At 37.9% G+C, this 22,445-nt stretch overlaps 1 protein-coding gene across 1 annotated transcript in view; it reads left to right on the top strand.

Moving 5' to 3' along the window:
- Nucleotides 1-22,445, top strand: part of LOC134215498 (uncharacterized) — a 43,139-nt gene that overhangs the window by 13,340 nt on the left and 7,354 nt on the right. Inside the window, exons 2-3 of the mRNA XM_062694681.1 lie at nucleotides 18,849-19,118; nucleotides 19,687-21,208. Of these exons, the coding sequence (XP_062550665.1) occupies nucleotides 18,849-19,118; nucleotides 19,687-21,208 (1,792 nt within the window). The remainder of the gene's footprint in view (nucleotides 1-18,848; nucleotides 19,119-19,686; nucleotides 21,209-22,445) is intronic.

Genomic DNA, 22,445 nt, shown 5'->3' with positions numbered 1-22,445 from the left:
CTTCTCCTGTATTCAAAATTGACATATTGAAGTCGTCGCAGAGGTCGTATATCATTGATGAACGGTTGTCGTCGTACAGTTCCCCCCAGCCTGTTCCGTGGGAGTTAAAATCTCCCAGCAGCAACCGTGGCTCGGGCATAACCGAGCAGATGTGCGAGAGATCTCTTCGAGGTATCGCGGTGTTTGGAGGAAGATATATCGAGGCGATACTGAGGTCTTTTCCTCGAATAGTCACCTGACATGCGACAGCTTCGGTGCCAGACATCGGCGCAAGATCGACTCTATAGAAGGAGTGCTGTTTTTTGATCCCTAAAAGCACCCCTCCATATCGATTTGCCCGATCGCGGCGGATTATGTTGAAATCAGGAAAATTAAGGTTCACATCTGGTGTTAGCCATGTTTCACATAAAGCAAAAGCATCGCATTGTAATTTGTTAACTAAAAATTTAAAAATATCTAATTTTGGAAGAATACTTCGACAGTTCCACTGTAGAATCGAAATCATGTTACCCTTATTGACTAAGTTAGCCATCGAAGGATACAAATGACTCGAGGAGGGGCATTTTCGAAGCCAGCTGCTTCAGGAGAGGAGTCAGAATAGGAAGAACAGTTTTGACCATGTTCTTCACGGGGTCGGAAGCATCAAAGAAGTTGAGGATGAGCCCCACGATGCCAGAAAGTGTGAACATTGGAGCGCTCGGGAGTTCTTCTGCTCGCTCTGTATGCTCTCTTTCTGGCTGAGAAATCGCAAAAAATGGGGCATCTGGGATTTTAGATGTTCCCGGAAGCGGTGGAAACTCTCGATCATCCCGATGTGAAACCACAAAGGTTGAACGTTTTTGAGTATTTCCACCCGCTTTGAATTTGACCATGTTGGATTGGGGCTCACTTTGAGGCTGTTTTCTAGGCTTTTTCGAGGGTCGCTGGCTCTGTTTTATTCTCTTCCTCGTTGAGCCATTGAAAACAAAGGGAACCCCATTTCCAACCTCGGAGTCAGAGCTACCTTGATCGTCCAAAGGAAGAGACGAGTAGATGGTGTCAGAAACGAGTGGAGGAGCGGCCTTCCTCAACATTTCGGCGTAACTTCGCCGAGAACGTTGCTGAAGAGACCGCTTCTGGTGGATTCGCTGCTGTATGTACGTTGGGCAAGCTTCAAGAGCATGTGGAGGGCTTTCGTTACAATAGACACATTTCGGTGCCGTCTTGCACGCGCCCTCCACATGCTTCTCTCCGCATGATGCACAGCGAGGTTTATTGCAACAGTACTGAGCGGTGTGGCCCAGCTGCTTGCAATTAACACAATTCATCACCTTCGGTACATACAGCCGAACAGGTAGACGAAGTTTGCCAAACACTACGTAGTCAGGCAGTGCGGACCCGGAAAAAGTGACGCAGAAAGAGTCAGACGGGGAATAACTCCGCTTCTCTCTCTCCTGCGACACCGAATACATTTGTTTGCAATCCAGTATCGCAACAGGAGGCAGAGAAACGTTCTTGAAACGACCGAAACCTTGTTTCAAATCGTCGCATGTCATACTTCCCTCCGTCACCACCCCCGCGATCTCACACACTGCTGACGGTAAATACACCCTATATTCGAGAGTGAAAAGCTCACAGGTGACAATCTCGTTGGCCTGTTTGCGATCACTGACCGTGACACGGAGTTTACTGGACCCAACCATGTCAATGGTCGTGACAGACGAAAATCGCTTTTCCAGATCTTTGCTAATCTGGCTGATATTCAAATGTTTGCCTTTGGGTCGAAAGAAAACAACATACGGCCCACTAGAGTCGTGAGGGTAGACCTTGGTACGGGGGCTCGTAGAGGAAATTTTAGCGTTGCTGGTGTCCATTTCGTTTTGGTTTGGAACACCTGAATGCAACGAAACATCTGACATGGAATACGAAGTACCCCGCCAACTTCTCCTTCGCGCATTGCGGACACGAAATGCGCCGCTGCAGCGAGGCACAATCTCTTTTAAAACTAAACAATTATCACAAGGGCAGAAAAAAAACACACACAAACAAAATAATGATTTGGGACAGAGGGAAGACGAGTAAAAAGAAAGAAAAAACTATTCCAATAAGATGGAGAAGAGAGGGAACAATGAGAGGGAGCTCAATTAAATACTTGCGTTCACACTGCTGTGTTGCCGGCTAACAGTTCTGGCAGCACACTAGCTCGATGGACACTCGCCGGTGGTGCGGTCGAAGCGAACCACGCTATTGTTGGTGTTCTCGCCGCACCCAACACTGTAACTGGGTGGATGGATCGGATGGTGGCAGGACGGCAGCGTCTGTGTTGGTCGAGACGCACGATGGATGATGACTGTCGGCGTGGGACGATGATGCCTGCGCCTGCGATGGACGCCGAAACTGCAAAGTTTTGCGTAGTTGCAAAACCAACGAAATGGCTACTTAACTGCTACAGCTAAGCACCACTTCCACTCAAGCACTATGCTTCAAAACACTTTTGAAAAAAAAAACACTACCTGTACTTCAGGAAAAAAAAACGAATGAGAAGCAGACCGTACGCGGACTTACAACCGTCTCGCACGGATGCTCGACGTGGAATGACTATTCAATTATATTGAAAGAAAATTTGAAAAATATTTGATTGCCTTTGAAATTGTTAATCCAAGGTGTATGCTCAATTTTGCGGATGATGTGGGAACCAGCGAGTTTATTCTATTTTGCTCCAGATTTAATGTAGAAAGAAAATTTTAAATGAAACTGAATCGCTACTGATTTCAAGCATAGTGTAAACAACTAAAATAGATGTTAAGAACTACCCAGTCAACACAAAATCGTACATGATGCAACATAAGACGCTAAACTGGAGGCGATATACATACATATTGTATAGAAAAGTACCTATATGGCCTTCACTTTGGCGTCCTATGTGACATCATATACGATCTTGTGTTGACTATGTCCGTATTATACGACAATAAGTAAACGTTTTTCCAAAGTTACTAAAATGTAGATAATAAAATAATGATGAGTAATAATCTATAATTATGACCGTAAAAAAGATTATTGAAAGGACACCGCGCATAAAGATTTTTATATTTGCTAACGGAATTTAGTTTAAATTTAATTATTGAATTCGATTATGGATTCTGAAAATATAACGTCATGTGATATTAATTAACAGTATCAATTTATGTCAGAGTATAATTCTCAAAGAGTTTGCGTTTGTGATAAAAAATCGTAACCGGAGACATAAGAACCCAAAACACATACCGTTGCAAGTTTCTGATTGGCTGAACGGAGAGAAAAACTGAGCGAGAGAGCAGTGATGGCAGAATCATGCTCAAATCCCGATCATCGAAGACTCATGCGCGAGCTTGAGTTTTTCATGCAAAATCGCATCACTTCGCTCATTCGCCGAAAAATGATTTCGCTCCAAAAACCCAAACGACGCGTATTTCATGTTTACGATTGGATTTATTATCCATTATTTCAAGCAAAGAACGTAAATTCGATTAAGTCAACGGAGAAGAACACGTAGAAATCATATAATGATGCAAACCGCGAGTCGAATCATGAACGATTTTCTGGGCTATGAGTCGGGTAGGGTTTGACTCGCGCTTAATTTGAAACGTGGATGGGATTTGAGAATTTGAGTTTTTCCCAACACTGCGAGAGAGCTTTTTTTACTAATTTTATGTGCTAATTATTTATTACATGCATTCATCATGTCTGACTAGATGTTCCGTGTTTGATTGTTTGGTTATCAATAATATATTTCAATTACCTTCGGCAGTTTCAATTTTTCTTCTGGTTGAATTGAACCATGTAGGAATTATAATACCTACAACTTGAACTAAACTTATGATATAAGGAACAATCTCCTATTGCAACGATTCATGTCTAACATTGTAAATATTTTATTAGACATTTGTTGCAGTGTCTCTATATTAGAAATTCTATGAAGTTCATTGGTAGGGAAAAAAGTTCGGTTGTGGGCACTGTTCGGTTATGGACACCCCTACGTATCTTTTGACAGATAACAGATGCTGTCATTCTGACAACCGTCATTTGATTGGGTAGGTAATCTAGGAGCAAATTTAAAATTCTGATAGTATACCTGCAGGGAGCGATCTGATAAGCAATGTTGGATCAGTTTAATAATGTACAGACGAAAATTAAAATTAATCAATTTTACAATCAAACCTTCATGCCAAACACTGTCAAATGCTTTCTCTATATCAAGAAGAGCAACTCCAATCTAATATTCTTCAGATTTGTTGAGTTGAATTAAATTCGTAACTCTTTATAACTGATGAGTGGACGAATGCAAAAACCATGGCGAAAACCAAATTGCTCATCAACAAGAACAGAATTGTCATTAATATGAACCATCATTCTGTTCAAAATAATCTTTTCAAACAGTTTTCCTATTGAAGAAAGCAAACTGATTGGGCGATAACTAGAAGCCTCAGTTGATATTTTACGGCTTCAAAATTGGAACAACTTTCCCATTTTTCCATTTATCTGAGAAGTATGCCAATGGAAAACATTTGTTTGATAAATTAAAGAGCTCTCAGGAAGTTTTATGATTAGTATGTAGAACATATCATCATCACCCGGGACTTTCATATTTTTAAATTTTGTTATATCTTCACCCAAACTAGTTCCAAACGAAGGGTCAAAAACATTGTCTTGATTGAGATTGTCTTCGAACCGCGTGACCTGATCCTCAATAGGACTAGTGAGACCTATACTAAAATTATGGGCACTATCAAACTGCTGAGCAAGTTTTTGAGCCTTTTCACCATTTGTTAATAAAAATTTAATTCCCTTTTTAAGCGCTGGAATTGTATTTTGAGTTTTTTTTTAATTTTCGTTGATTTCCAAAAAGGTTTCAGTAGCATGACCACAGGAATATGTCGCTGGAACGATATGAATGATCAAAAATATTCTATTGTTGTCAAGGTCGTCTGTTTCTTTAATGCTTCACTTGAAACGGTTTCGTTTTCTATTTTTTTCCCACACTGTATGTTGATATTTTTTCTCTGTGCGCTCAAAAGTGTTCTCTGCACATTAACACAAATAAGAACGGAAATGGTCTCATGTTTCACAAATAGCAGTCCTTAGTAAACCTTTGTGCATCCTTTCTGAGATTGATATCTCTTCACACCTTCCAAATTTTCCTGTCTGCTACACTTGGTAACTATTATGGAGTATATTTCCGGTACGACTCATTTTCTCATGGTTTAAGTCTAAAGTAAACAAAATAAGTTTTTTTTGTAAGCCGGAAGAAAGCTCAAGTTGAATTTTGAAAAATGCTTTGAATGTACTGTACTTTTAATAGAAGATCTCGCACTTCATCGCTTCATATTTTATCATTAGATGGCTCACATAAAAGTAAACACCAGTCGTACCATAATTGGATCCATAATTCCTTATTTCTTATACAACTTCAACTCAAAGAACTAAGCACCTTCATCCCTTTCCGTGCGACGGCATAGTCAATTTACACCTGGCAAGTTGCTCTTCATCGCGCAGACAGACTAATGCAGTCCCCAAACCCACCGGAGCATACGACCTGGGTCTTTGGACGCGAGCATGACGAGCGTCCACTTTTGAACACGGGTTGCTTCTCCGGGAGGGGGGCAGGCGGGATAAACCGACAATGAATGGGCAAGCAACATCGCCGACACCATTCAAAAGGTGCTTAGAAAAGAAAAAATCTTTCCACCTATCAAGTAGGTAGCTTTTCTGAGCGGAGTACATGGGAAAGTCTGCTTGAGACGACGACGACGTCGACGAGACACTTCAATCTAGCCCAGACAAATAAATTTTCATAAAAGCATCTCGCTCCCTTTTTAGTCATGCTAGTTGAGCGAACAGCAATGGACGTTATCGGGATGGGGATGGGATTCCATCAATCGTGCACATGGAATAATTGGGGATAAATAGCTGATTGGATTACCGTGCTTCGACAATAGCAGAGAATGACCAAATAGAAGAAAAGGAACAAGCTATTTGAGTGGGATCAGAAAGTCACAGAATACTATATGGAAGTTTGTGAACGGTGATAAATTTCTTGAAATTTTTGAGCAATGTGTTTCTTTCTTGCAACAATAATAATTTGTGCGATAGGCTCCGATGGTGTGCACGGTTCCACGATTGGGTTGGCAAAAAGGGCTGCCTTAATTCAACAAAATTTCTGGAAATCAGGAAACTGAGTTCCAATGATCAGCATGGTACACTTTCTTGATTTTCTGCTCCATCAGGTTCAGGGATCCCAGTCTCTATACACCACTGCAACCGCATAAACGATTGGCAGCGGCAGCTCCGATATCACCTGCTTACTTTATTATGCCCTCACTTCCTTTCCCAGGATTTCGATAAATAAACCTCGTTATCGGAAGAATTGGCTCCGCTCTACAACCCGGAGCGACTGGCTTTGATCTTCACGCATATTATATGGACAGTCCCTGATGAAATTCCAGCAGAATTTCATCGAGGCAATTATGGTCTACTGTCAACTCGAACCAACATTAACACTTGATCATCGGCCACCTTTCGGAGAGACATTGAGCCCGTATTCTTCCACTAAGATTCGGAATCCATGCTCCAATCAACATGAGCTTCACAAACATGAACATCACATCTCGCAGGCTCAGCAGGAAGTCAGCTCGGATGCCTATCCGGTGGTGGCTGAAACGGTCTGCTTGTTAATTCGGCATTAGCAGTCCCGAAGATGTTATCACATAGGGGAACAGACGGCTTTGGCAGGTTTTGTTCTATTATTGGCAGGGGGTTTTTTGTCGACCGAATTTTATGAAATTTGGCCACAATATTCTTTGATATGCAAAGAATGTTTAGGCCAAATTTGAGCAAAATCAGTCATCAAAAACCCCCCTGACAATAATAGAACAAAACCTGCCAAAGCCGTCATTCCCCCTATATATCTTTTCTCATTGCACACGCAGCCCGCAGTGACAGTCCATTCAGTTCACTCGCTTGTGCGTGAGTATTACGACCCTATTTAGAGGTCGTACACTATTTAGGTAAGCACTTATGGGGAAGGGGGGTCTGCCATTTTCTTACGCTCCATATAAATAAAAAAATGATTTGTATGGGAAAAATCTTACATGGTGGGAGGGGGGGTTGAAAACCCCAGAAAATTGCTTAAAAAATGTTTTGGAGAAAATCGATTTTTTCTCTTAGAACATTTTTGGGACTTTTTTCAGATGATACAAATTTTTTTCATCGAATTTTAACTCCGGACGATACGCAAACGGTTTCGTATCCAAAAATTTCCCCCTATGCAAAATTTGAGCTAAATCAAGTTCGACGCTCAAAATTAATCTAAACTTAATTTTTTGTTTACAAGTGGGAAAATTTTTTTTTGTTTCTTGATGCCAAAGGACTCAAAATGAATGAAACTTTGAGATTATTTTTTTTGAAAAAATCGACTGTTTTGAGACTTCGGAAAAAAATCTTATGGCGGAAACAATTTTTCATCGAATTTAAAAAACCGGACGTTGCGCAAACATTTCCTAAGCCCTAAACGGGCTAAACCCTAAACAGGATGAGAGAAATGAACCAGATTTCAAGCTATTAGATGTTTGACGATATCTGCTAGAAAAGCCAATTAGTCACTTACCTATTCAGGATCATTTAGCTCGGGCAGTGGTTTTCCTTTATTTTGTAGAAATAGTGCTATTAGAATAAAATCTCTCAAGGACGGTACCAAAGCTTAGTCAATGAAATTTGCAAAAATACAGCAAGTCTCCTTATTCGGCTTTCATTTCGTCAACATTATTTATAATTGGTGGGGGATGAGTTCTCCAACGTTGATAAAGTTGATTGTCTTATACTTGAGGAATATTGAATATTGAATATGGAATGGCAGGGAAATATCGCCATAGCTATGTGATTGCGTTTTTCTTGCTCAGAATTGTCACAACGCCATTGTTCTTTCCTATGATTGCTGGTGCTGTGTCAATCTTAAGGTCACGTTTTCGAAGAAGAAAAAAGTTCCTTTACACATGTCTTAACAGCACTTAGGTGTTCCTCGTTAGTTGTTCCCTGCATTGGGAATAAAGCTAAAGAATAAAGCTGACCTTTGCCACGATTTTACGACGGAATTTTCATCGCTTGAGAGAGAGTAGAATATGAAGCGAAGGGTTTTTTTTTACGTTAGGGGCGATTCAAATATGACGTCCACTACTATTTGAGATTTCCAGACCCACCATCCCGCCTCTGTCACGCTTTTTTGTATACCTAATATATGCAGTGTCACATAATCTAAAACCTTTCACATCATTGTTGAATGACCCCTTATGTAGCTTTCAAATCTTCTGCGAGAACTTTTACTCTTCACCGTGTTCCGCGCAAAATGATGCTACAGGAAGGAAGCTTGTCGATGTCAACAACAATCGAAATGCATTCCTTAACAAGTTCTTCGTCCTGGAAAAAAATCATCCATTTTTCCAAAATCTTACTAACAGTAAAACTAGAGCGTACTGCAATTTTTGACTTCATATTTGCTCGAGTTTAAAGAGTTTGTTGCTTCTATAATCCATTGTACAATTAATTTGGATCAAAAAATATAAGATTGAATTGAAACCTTTGAAATTCTATAAACTTTTGGTTCCTACCTGGGCCTTTTCAAATATTATATTTCAAAGAATACTAGGATTTAGATTTTATTCCTTCAATATAGCAAAACGTTACGGACAAATTAAGCAAACCGGTTTTCCATTTTTCAACGTGAATATAAACTACTTTGACCAATCTTTCTTGAAATCGCGATGTTCCACATCAAACTTTTGTGTCTTGGGATCACTTATGCAATCATTTATAATTATGTAAAATATTATTTTTCGTTTCAAATTCAAATGAATAGTTTTGCAGCACGAGCTTCGATTTAAAACTTACATATTGAATAATGAATAAAAAAACTTCTGGAGTCAGGTGGAAAAGCTGGCGGGCCGATCATGAGGTTATTTTTTCTGCATGCCGCGGGCCACAAAAAATTGAGCCGAGGGCCGCATCCGGCCCGCGGGCCATACGTTGGGCAGCCCTGGTGCATAACGTACGAGAAAGGCACAAACACCGCTAGGTGGATCAATCAAGGTTTATAATTGGATTTTTGAAATAACACGATTTTTCACGTCGGTTATTTTACGCGGTTTTAATTTACATTGAAAAAGATCGACGTAAAAAAACCTTTGTGTATTGATCTTAAGTGAAATAGATAATCCTAATTTGTAAAATAAATGAGTAAAGGAGTTTGAAAAGTAATTCAAGAAATTACGTGAGTAATGTAAAAACAGGAGTTATTATATTGACATACTGTTTTATTGTCCATTTTTCGATGTTCCTCAACTAACTGTAGAATACACTGTTTTTGATTCTCATCTACTGAGAGTTTGAAATTATAATCTTTTATCAATGCTATACCACGTTCTGCACTGTCATTCACTACTTACAGGCTTCGAACTCGTTTTTTGGCAATTTGATACTCCTCTGAAATATTCCAATGCGTAACATCGATGTCAAGTATAGACTGAACAATTTTTTAATACGGTTACTACCTTTTACGAAATAGTGCAACTCGATCATTAATATTTCATGCGCCTCAACTACAGATTTTGCAGAATTAATTTCCTGTGCCTTTGTAGATGATAAGATAATTAGAAACTCATAGTCTGAATATATTTAAGTTGAAAATATTTACCTGGTGAACGAATGGCTTGGATTACTGTTTGTTTGTCCGCTGGATCTAAGCTCTCATCAAAAAAGGGTGAGGGTGTTATCCAAATACTGTAAATGGATTAAAAAGCCTTTGTGCACTGATTTTGCAACTTCCTCATCGTAAGCCTCATATTTTTTCAATAATTTTAATAAACTGAGGTTAATATTTGCCGACATTGCAGCACATGAGCAAAGAAACCAGTTTTTCAAATAAATTTTCACAATGAAGACATTGAATCGTGCTAATCGATCTCTAGTGTTGTTAGGCATATTATACGTGTGCCTATAAATGAACATTTTTAAGGAGTAAATAATTTTTGCCATCCACCTTGCATTATGGACAGCACCAGGAGCGCTAATTTGCAATTTTCCATCAAGTTTTTTTTTCCCAAAAATATAATGCCAAGTTGGATAACTTCCCGATAATCTTCGCGGTGATATTACTCTTTAAGTTGTCTTTCAAAAAACTCTAATAAGGAACTTCTCTCGTTTTCTGTTTTTGATGATTTAACGAATGTATCGTTCATACCTGAGTGATACGAACTCTTTTCTAGGCGGTGCCATTCCGTCTGAAATCGCTTGAAAATTTCGACATTCGGAGATTGTGAATTTTCGAATTGTAGGACTTTGAATGCCTTGCCTACCAAAAGTTCATGAATGTGATGCCTACAGGGAAGCCCAATTAGCTGTCTCCTGAACATTTTGTCTAAATGTTTACACGCTCCTCTTTTTCGTCCGGTGTTTGATGCAGTTGTGTCGAATGATGTGAACATAATCCTTAAAGAGAAAAATATATGAATTATTATTACAGTTTTAAATAATGAAATTAACACAAAACATAGGTACTTGTCTTCAAGATCCCAATCGACAATCGCGTTATATACCGCTGTGGCTTGTTCTATCCCTGTTGAATTTTGGATTGACGGAACAGCTAATATTTTTTTTAATAAAAAAAATATTTTTTTTTAAAGAATCGATTTTTTCCTTTAAAATATTTTTGGAACTTTTGGTTTTCGTAGCCAAAAATATCCCCTTATGCATAATTCAATCGAAGGGTGCTGCGACACGAATAGGACGTCAAATTTTTTTCTCTCGTGTGCTCCGTCGTCAAAAATTTGAAATTTAAAATTTCTTCAAAATATCAATGTCAAGTGTATCTTGAGTGTTAACTGTCAGTGGAAAGTGAGCGTAATAGCAGTCAAAATATGTACACCGGTAGTGTTCAAAGGTCCAAGAATTTAAAACAAAGTTTTGCCGAAGCGAAAGCTGACATTGAGTGGCTGATCATGAAGAAATACCCAGAGCTGGTGCTGATTGGTTGAAGGCTGGAGAGTGATCTTTACACTGAGAAACCAGTGATATTTACCCCGTCTGGATACATCCGGTGAGCCGTTTCCAATTATATCGCATACCCTATTCCTTCATATATTTATGTAATCCAACCTTTAATACCGTATTATGGATATTTGTCTTAATATAACTTCAACGCATAGTAAACTGCAGTTTACGAACTAGAAGAAAATCTAAAAAGGTTTTTATTAAAATATGTAACATTTTTCTGGCTTAAAAGTGGAGACACTTGATCTTTAAGGAGACAATGATGTATTATGTTCTTATTATATCACTCACTACTAAATTATATATAATATATAATATTCAATATATCTATAGTTTTCTATCCTTTCCATCCTTTTGACTGCGGTAAGACTGGTGAATTACTGTGCGTCAAAGTTTTCTACAAAAAATCAATATGAATTGATTTTTTCGGTTTGATCAAGTATTGATGATAAAGTTGGTTCCATATCGAGGAAATGTATTGACTTTAAATGTAGCACATACTTGTTTCAGATACCCTTGTCAAACATATTGGACTTTCATTATATTTAATTCAATCACTATATGGTATTTCTCAATATTTTCATATATTTTCGAACATTTTCTAGTAAAGTGAACTTACCTAATCGCATAAGAGAAGTAAAAAGAGGATTAGAGGAGTTAAATAACACAACGAGTAACGTAAATGTACTGTACTCTAGGAAGATTACTGTATTTCAAAATCAGGGAATCGTTTCCCATTGTTTCCTATTGAAAATTAGCTAGATCAGACTATGGGATCATAAATTATTACAAAAAACGGCCTTTATACAAGAACACGAATTATTTTTTATATATTTATTATGTAGTTGCTATCATTTTCATAATATTCGTAATGGACATAATATTCGTCTATTAAGTTGTGCTTCAACACAAACTGTCGGTGCACGATATAAATAATTGTATTGGAGCAGTAGCAGCAACATCAAAACACAAAATACTCGATAGTCTTTCTTACTAAATTATATCTCCTGCAACAACCCTCTACGTTCTCACGCAATGTAAAATAACGTTAGTTTTTTGTCCCAATTATTTGTTTATGATATTTTATAATAATAAGAATAACATATCCATTTGCTTTTAGGAATATTATTATACTTATGAGGAAATTCAATACTAATAAAAAATTTAGTTTCCAGCCTTTGAATTCATTCCGAAAAAGGAGAATACAGAGCAATGTAGGATAATCGATTATTGTATATATTGCATTAATCATAAAAATGGTTTGTTTTCATTGCAATTAAATTATATTTTTTATTATCCCATATTTTACACTTTATTATTGTACATACATAAAAATTATATAATACATAAAAATATAAACAGGTTGGGAGGGAGCTACAGGGCATCATTGTAGTTCAAACAGGAAGTAAATGGAATTGGAGTGTCTATCGGAGTCGAAGCGAAACTTGTAATAAAACATCCATCTATACTTTTCCCCATAGTTGTAATAGATTTGACACGCCCTTTAAGTATCTTAAGCCTAATTGTTAGTCTGTTGGTTTACACTGTTGGAAGGAGATTCCTTCTATCCCGCGGGCTTCACTAAGTGTCTCTGCTTACTGGTCCTCCACACTATTTGCCCTTCATTCAGATATGCAAAAAACTGTTAGATATATCTAGAATTCAATCTCCAAAATATTTGTTCCGCCTAATCTCCTAGGTATTCGCCCACATGGAAATAGGAATATTTCATTTTATTAACTGTATACATTGTATTAATCACGCGTTATTTAATCCGGGTCGCAAAGCTATTGATTTCATTGTATTCTCAATATTTATAACTATTATTTTATAGGGGAAACTGGACACACATGATCCCCACTTTTTATTTCGGATGTTTCTCGATGTAAAATGCTTATATTTATACGATTTAAGATGGACTTGATGAACAATTTAATTAGTTATTCAAAAACATCATCGGAAGAAATTTTTTTTTCAAGAAAGTTATCAAAAAATCGATTTTTCTAAAAGATAGAAAATTGGACATTTTCAAAACTTGCGGGAGACTTGATCCCCATATCGGGGGGAAATGATCCCTTTATGAGCTGAACATATTTAGGTTCTTTCAAGTCTGATAAAAGACCAAATTGGTTTGTTTTCAAATCCTAACAACTATTTATAGTTTAACGTAAAAACAGTATGGCAATACTCAAAACTCAAAATTGCTTCTTATCATGAATATATTTCATTTTATTTTTCATTACATTATATATATATTATATATTGTATATATCGATAATATTTTTTTTCAATGACTGCTCTGTCGTCAGGGTTACTTTTCCCAGATATACGCCCGAGGTCCAGTGATTATTTAACAGAAACACCATTGCATTATGTTGTGCTGTGCTCACAGGAAGTAGTTATTTATAGCCTTATTAACAATTAAATCGATGTTTCAGAGCAAGGTATTGGAGCAACGTAGCTTATAGGATTCTCTACCAGATCACTAATTCATATATTCTCTGCATATGCCTAAATTTCCCTTACAATATCACTGATTTGACTGTAAATATATGAAATGGGGTTGGGAGGGAGCATCAGGGCATCAATTAAGTTACAACTGGACAATGAAGTGGTAGCCAATCGGAGTCAAGGAAAGAAAATATTAGTCGTTCGCGTCTATTACTTTTATCTCCAACAGTTGTTAACCAGTTGTCGCGCCCTTCTTCAAACAAACCATCCCGTGGAAAGCTTGACAAGTATTGCAAATTTCATTATTTGTTTTGTTGGATCATTCTGCTGGAAGGAGATTCTCATTTTCCCGTGGGTTTCGTGTAAGTGTCTCTGCTTACAGGTTCACCACCCCCATTTTTGGCCCTTCACACAGCAATATGTTGAATTCAAAATCATTTTGAAATTTGACCTTACTGTCAAGTGGAACCGCATGCAGAGCAAGACTCTAGCCAGGATGGTGGCTAACTACATACATACATACATACAAAAATATCCCCTTATGCATAATTTGAGCTAAATTGGACATGATTTAGGGGTGCTCAAAATCAATCAAAACTTTTTTTTCTCACAAGGGGGAAAAAATTGTTTTGTTTTTTGATGCCAAAGGACTCAAAATGCATGAAATTTTGAGATTTTTTTTTTAAATCGACTGTTTTGGGATCACGGAACAAAATATTATGGTGAAAACAATTTTTCATCGAATTTGAAAATCTGACGTTACGCAAACATTTCATAAGCCCTAAAATATGCCTCTATGCAAAATTTGAGTTCCATCGAACATGTTTTAGGGGTGCTCAAAATCTTGCTATCAAAATTTTGAATTTTTTGTAACTTTGAAAACTTTTGAGATCAGATTTACGTAGAAAATTATCAGATTGCTAGGGAATGTTTATTACATTGAGGTTTATTTTTACGCGGTACCGCATGGATTCAAAACACAACGTGTTAAGATCAAGAAAACTGGAACACGTAGAAACACGATTCATGTCATTGCGGAAATTTTTTATCGTTTTTTTAAACATCGCGGTTTATTTTTACGCGGTTTTGATTTTCATAGAATAAGATCGACGTAAAAAAACCTTTGTTTATTGAAATTAAGGCCTCTTACGGTGTCATTCAGAATGGCTACCTTGCAGCTCACCAACACAATCTTACAATTACCCACCTTCTCACTCCGATTAGCACTACGCAGCTTATTTCCGTTGAACCTGATCATCCTTTCACTAGAAAAAGTATCAGAACTAAGTTTGAATCTCAATCTACATGTTGGTAAATTATCAAATCATTCAGCGCTTATTTAGCGTTGATTCAATAAAAACCTAAAACTAAGTGAAAAAAAAAATCCTCCTCCCACCGCGCATGCGTTGTTGTCGTCGGTTGCATATCGCCGGCAGCGTCGTATGCAAGCAATCATTGATCATTCCCTATCGCAGCAGACAGTGCTGTCAACATAAAATACTATGAAATCATAGTGAAAATATGTAAAATATTGAAAAAATAATAAATCTCCTCCCAACCTGTTATCTACTAATGTCATAATTATATCATTATTATTCTACTTTGGTACGTTTTGAAAAATGAAAGAGAAAACGCAGTAAATATCAATTATGATATTTGTGTGTTTGAAGAGCTGGCAACAATGTCGCAAGATGTGAACATAAACAGCTAGCATAATGAAAACATAACACATAAATATCAAAGCAAATCTGTTGATTTTCGGACACATTTCGATAGTTTATGACATAGTTAAACCGTATTGCGTAATTCTGAGTGCAACTCAGACTGAAATCGATCACATTAATGCAATGTTTACGGTGATCGGATGTTAACAAAAAAAGGTTTATTTTTGTCTGCCTCAAGTTTGTCTGTGTCAAGTTTCTCACGACTACTAATATTGAGTTGATGATTTTTATGGTACAACTACTAAGAGATTGAAGTGCCACCGCAAGTCACCTTAAGTGAAATAGATAATCCTGATTTCTAAAATAAATAAGTCAAGGAGTTTTAAATTACGTAGGTAATGTAAAAAAAGGAGTTGTTATATTGACATACTGTTTTATTTAATAAATTACATGGTTCTTCTAAATGAGCTCAGATTTTTTCTTCTCAAGTTCAGTCGTCGACATTAGCAGCCTATTTTTCTGTAGATCTCTCCAATTTTTATGGTAACGCAAAATTTTAAATTCAATTGCCTTATTACCAATCACTTGATTAATTTGCTTACCTTTCCATACAGCCATCAACGCTTCTATTGTTATTTGCGCACTTTGCTTAGCAGTTTGTTTCTCAGCTCGCAAATGAAACATGAACTTACGAAGAATTTCACCATACGACGGCAAATTAGATGACTTGGGAAACAATGGCAAATATTTCCCAACAAACAGAATATCCTCTATTTTATGATAAATAATAATAATAAACAGTGTGACTGCCTTCACTTCTAAAGTTAGTTAAAAAATTAAGTTTTGATAAATTTTGAGCAACCCTAAATCATGTCCAATTTAGCTCAAATTTCGCATAGGGGGATATTTTTGGTTACGAAAACGTTTGCGATTTGTCCGGTGTTAAAATTCGATGAAAAAATTTTTCATCATCTGAAAAAAAGTCCCAAAAATGATCTAAGAGTAAAAATCGATGTTTTTAATTTTTTTTAATAACATCAAATCTCGACGTTTCGTGCATTTTTCAGTCATTTGGCATCAAAAACGAAAATTCTATTTTCGACTTTTCCTTTGGTCCCCCCTTGGAAAAATTTTCATGGGTAAAAATTTCAAAACTTTGATGAATTTTAGGCACCCCTAAATCATGTCCGATTGAGCTCAAATTTTGCATGAAGTCATATTTTGGGGTGATGAAACTTGTGAGTAATGCCGTAAAAGTCCCATACGCCAAATTGGACAAACATCGTTTTTAAAGTGTGATTTCTTCAGAATTTAAACATTCCATAGCCTACTGTGATGCTAAATTAATGATTTCGTGTTTGTTACTTCTACGTGAAGTTAAACGATTTACAATGATATGGAAATGCTAATATCATCTTTCAAACTTGGACGTACATGTTCATGATAGCATTAGAGGCGAAAGTATAGAATTGATAGTTCCGTTAGGATACGGCAGGCATGAAGAATGTTTTTATAGAAGTCGATTTGAAAGCGAGCGGAGGGCAATATTTGTGATGGCACATATCACACGACCTTCCTTCTGCCAAGCTCCCGTATGAAGGGGGAGGGACCACTGGCAAAAGGAAGGTGGTTTGACTTGCTCATATGCCATCGCGTGCGGAAGGATTTGCTATCGACGAGTACTGTCTCCAAATTTCTAATATGACATCAGCATTTAGTCGAATAGGATTTTTATTGCACACCCCCTTCATACGGGAGCTTGGCAGAAGGAAGGTCGTGTGATATGTGCCATCACAAATATTGCCCTCCGCTCGCTTTCAAATCGACTTCTATAAAAACATTCTTCATGCCTGCCGTATCCTAACGGAACTATCAATTCTATACTTTCGCCTCTAATGCTATCATGAACATGTACGTCCAAGTTTGAAAGATGATATTAGCATTTCCATATCATTGCTACTGTGATGATTTATTTGCTTATTTTGAAAAGAACGCCCAAACAATAGATTTTAATCAGTAATTGTTCTTTTTCAACACTTTTAATATTTGAAGGGATCATCGAGTTAGGAAGGTATCGAGATAGGGAACACATTTATATTTGGCCGAATGTCGCTTAGCCGAACAGTTCAAATTTGTTTCCTTATTAAGTGAAGTGAGATGAGAGATGTTCAAAGATGTTCACTTCTCACTTCTTATTACTCCCTTCTCACAACTTACTTTTCACTTCTCACTACTTACTTTTTACTTCTCTCTTCGCACTTCGCTCTTCTCATCTCTCTTTTCCCACTACTTACTTCTCACTTTGCCCTTCTCACTACCAATTTCTCACCTCTCACTTCTTACGTCTCATTTCTCACATCTCATTTTACACTTCTTACATTTCACTTATAAATATACATCTCTCACTTTTAATTTCTCACTTCTAACTTTTACTCTCTCACTTCTCATATCTCACGTCTCATATCTTACGTCTCATATCTCAATTCTCATTCTAGACTTCTATCTTCTTATTTCTCATATCCCATTTCTCACTTTTCGCTTAACACTTTTCACTTCTAACTTTGTCGTGCATGTACTGTTTCTGACAACATCGAGTTAGCGAGGTGAAAATGCTTTGGAAATTTACTTCGACTTAGAGAATATTGCAATATGCTAGATTTAAGGGACTTTGCATTTCATCGAGTTAGAGAAAATATCGAGTTACAGAATATCGAGTTAGAGAGAGTTCACTGTATTCAAAATCACGGATAATAGTACACGATTTGTGGCGGTGATCCAGTTAAAAAAAAGTTTTCTGAAGTTTATTCGTGGAAAAAAGGCAAATTTATAGTATTTTTCACATATGTCGTTTATGCGAAGGAGCAGAGTCGGTGTTTTAGGTGTTTTAATCGGCAATGGACAGAAAAATTCATGCCCTTTCATACAAACACTTTTCCAAAGACTTACCTTTCGATATTTAAAAAAAAAAAGGAATTTTCTGAATACCAGTATTGATGCTAATAAAAAATACCTCCTAATGCTTTTTTACTGGGGTAAATAATCAAACAACATGGTACTATGCATAAAATTAAAATTCGCATCGCATTTGTTAAGAAAACATTTAAGAACTAATGAAATTTTGTAAAATTGCCCCTATTAGAAGATATTATCTTTTAACAAAAGGAAAACATGAAAAATATGTTTATAAGATTCCAACAGTGTCCATATTTGAATGCTTGAATTGCTCGGAGGTAACGCGTGGCTATGTTGTTTCATAATTCAGCTCAACAACATTCCACAAGCTTATTTTAAGAATCAAATGATACCATCGTGATTATTCAGCGTTTTTTACATATCCACTGGTTTCAGATGCACTGGTTATTGTTGAAGGAATGTTGATTAAAAATCATGAGAATAGAAATACGCATACCTTATGTTTTTAGTAACTTAAATAGCTAGAGAACTCATTTGATCAAAACTATTAGGAAGCTCTACGAGATTATAATGGACAATCATCGATACCATGGTGATTAATGATTTTTTTTCGCACATTCCACATTATCATGAATTTTGTGTTTGAGCGTGAATCGTTTCCATGACTTTTATCTATTTTAAAAGCTCCTATACCTGTTTTACATCTAATCAGAAATCACAACTAATAAGTATCTCTTTCCAATCTATCTGTTTCGCTTTCAGCTCCCGTGGTGCTCAGTGCCGAGGAAAACATGGCCGGCCACTTGGTACCATCCGCCACAGCCAGCGCCAAGGCCGGGCTAGCAGAGACGAGCCGAGTGGGCAAGGCCATTGCCTATAACATGACGATAGCTGCGCGAAAACCGAAACGTTCAAATGTGGAAATCCCGTTGCTGATTATTAGACCGATCGACAAAAAGAAAAAGATATCTTATAAGGATCACATGGTCAAACTTATGACCGGTGGCGTGGCATCGTATGGGTCTTATCCGGGTAAGTTATTCGTTCCAGTATTAATCGAAGATTTACATAATTAGACAGTAAAAGAATACAGTGAATTCTACCTTACACTCAGTATCGAGCAGAAGACCGTCGAATAAAGCAAGATGTCAAGGAGGAAATTTATTTCAATATTGTACAACCAAAATGAAAAATTCTATCAAAATCTATCAAATGTAGGACATTTTTCAATTATTCTCAGCACAAAGCATATAGAAAACGGTTGGAACATGAGATACCATATATTGTATAAAATTTCGTATAAGGATTATTCGCATTACATTCAAACTGCTTCACTTTTTTATGCGCTACATCATCGTACTTCAAATGTTGGAAATCAATGATAAATAGACTTCACTGTGGAAATTGTTAACTTGGTTTTAATTACAATAGTCAGTAACTTATTTCAACTTATTGAATGTATTTGCAGAATGCTTCATGGCGAGGTTTAATCCGTGAAGTCATATTGCTTGAACATATTTTATCAGCGTATATATTATATAAGCAGATTTATACCGGCTCTTTTTTGTTAATCTTTTATTTTGCCTTTTTATACTTCCAGATATGCATTCCAGTGATCATGAAGTATTTTCCTTTGAGCATATGTTGCCGATCCTAGGACTGGAGGGAATGGTGTTCAACAATGCTCCCAAAACACCACACTTCATTCCTTCTCCACATTATAAGCCATCTGAATACCATTTTTCGCCCCCAAAATTTAGAGAAACTAGTATCGTTTCATCCAGCTTTGATCATACCGAAGCCGAACCAGTTCAGACTCATCCATCATCAGCCCCACCGAACTTTGTACCTGCCATCAACACGGAAGAACAGTTACTAAAATTGGGCCATCAAGCGCTAAGCAAACTTGAAACACCCAGGGCACCCTCTCACTTTTCGCCAGTAATTCAAGATAAACCCGTTTTTATCAAGACTGAACATTTGCCAAGTAAATTCAATTCCCAACATGTACATTCGTACAAATCAGTTCCAACCAGTGATTTTCATCCAGCTTACGGCCCGGGAATGCACAACGAGATTATCATGTACCATAAGCCACAATACTATCCATCGAAATCACCACCCTCATACAAATGGCACGAGCAAACGAAGAAACCACACATGAGCAGTCCTCTATCCATCTCCACTAACTTCTACTATCCCAAGCACATACCTGAAGAAAACTATCAGCATCCACAGCAACAATATCAAGCTTTGCCTTATTACCAGCCTCAACTAGAAACAACTCCAGCCCCGGTTCAAACGCACGTCAGTTACTTCATCCCGAAAGAAATTGAGCCATTGCCTGTTCCTCAAACAGTTGTCCATGAGCACGCAGAGCCTCAACAAATACACCAGCCATCCCTACCCGTCAACACGGTCCAAAACGGAGAGCAGGTTGATTTCGTTGTGGTCAAACAACCATCCGTAGAGGAACCACCAAAGGCATACTACAAGTCGAAATACCACAAGCAACCACACAGTGCACCCCACGCCACCTACTATATCCACAAACAGTTCGAATATCCCGGAAAAGGAAATAGCAATGAGAATAAAGTGGTTTCCGAATACCACGGAACTCACAATCGAACCAAAGTGGAACTGATTCAACATCATTCGGAAAATCTTCCGTATTCAGCCCCTCAATATCTCCCTCTCCAACCACCTCAACAAGAATCCAGACAGCAGCCCTCAGCAGCTTACACGCTACATCAAACTCAACCTCAGCCTCAATCGTTCCATCAACCAAGCCCGCAAACTTCGGCCCATCAGAACCACTGGAAGCTGGGTCGAAGAAACCAGCACGAACAAATCAAACCCGTCGTGGAGCAAACCAGCGAGCCGGAACCGGACAACCAATACGCGTCGTCCCTGCAAACATTCAGGACGGCGAAGCCAGCCGAGAAGTCCACAACGGAAGTTAAGGTTGAGATCGAGCACGTGCCACAGACTCGGTCGAAAGAGAAGACACAAACGATAGTTCAACCGAAGCTGCAGCAACAACAACAACAACAGCAGCAGCAGCCGAAAAATGAAAGTACGAGCATCAGGCCGACAACGACACGGGCCGGTAGGCAGGGTTGGTGAGTATCCATATTTGGCGGCCACTATGGTTGATGATCCTCCGGAAAAATAGTAGTTCTAGAAATACGTGCTGGAGAGCAGATATTTCATAACCACCTAGTTGTAACGGCAAAATAAAATTTTCATAAAGAATCAAAAATTATACGTGACAAATCAGGGGCTACTTTGGACATTTTGAAACGATAATTATAACGAAATTTACTATCAAAACTCTATTATCATCATTCGGGTGTCTTGTTGATAGTTGGATCGCAACTTTTTATTTCAAATTTAGTATTTTCTACGTTAAGATTTTTTGGATTTTTCAGAAAAATAAAAATCCAAAGTAGCCCCCGCAGTCAAAAGAAGGCGCCCAATAAGGGAATCAGAAACAATTAGTAAATATAAAATCTCTGTAAATAATGCCAAATTTCTATGAACCTCAAACAGTTTTCTAAAAACTAAAAAGATGTTAGCAATTTCAAACGTAAGAATTGCAATTTAAAAAAATAGTCGTTGTAAAATCCACACAAAAAAATCAATGAAGAGCAATTAATAATGGTGAATTTCTTTTAAAAACAATTAAAAGTTAAAAGCGTCGCAATACGAATAAGTACTATGCATTCCATTGAATTCCAGCGCTTGATGGTCAAGTGTCAAGTGTTGTACCCCACTGCTCTCTAGATGCGCGACTTCCGCTTTGAGCAACTGAACAGCTGCCAGGGATTTTCGGTCCTTTTGCCGATGACACCGGCAGGCTGGTGCCCTTTTGTGGCCCGGTGACTTGCGTCTGGTTGGTGGCTTTCGCTTTTTTGGGCCGAGAAATTGCCTTCTCGGGTCAACGCCCTTCGGGCTTCTCTGCGCCTCGATCTGCTCCGTCCAGACGACGATGGTCGCCTACTGTTTGGCTTTGCTGTGAGCACCTTCGCCGGTTTGCTGCCTGAGCCGTTTTTTGGTTAGGAGCAGTCTTTTCCTCGTTGGCCGTCAGGGCGAAATCAATCGCCTCTTCGGCCATAGTCTCTCTTTCACGGAAGGAGAAGGCCTCGGTTGTGGAACCTTTGTCAACCTTTGGAACCTTCTCGCTTCCCCCGGTTGGCGTCCGTAAAAACGTCCTGTTCTTGTCTTACGTCTGGAACAGCATGGCGGTGCACCAGCAGATTCTGTTTCAGTTCCTTACTGTTGTTTTGCCTTCCGCTTGCGACCTCGATAATGTTATCGAGTTACTCAACGACCACCCGCATCCCGGGTAGTGGTCTA

The sequence above is a fragment of the Armigeres subalbatus genome, chromosome 2 (assembly GCF_024139115.2).
Source record: "Armigeres subalbatus isolate Guangzhou_Male chromosome 2, GZ_Asu_2, whole genome shotgun sequence".
In the NCBI taxonomy this organism is placed as follows: Eukaryota; Metazoa; Arthropoda; class Insecta; order Diptera; family Culicidae; genus Armigeres; species Armigeres subalbatus.
Note: the sequence above shows the minus strand (reverse complement) of the source record. Positions and strands in the feature narration are given on the sequence as shown.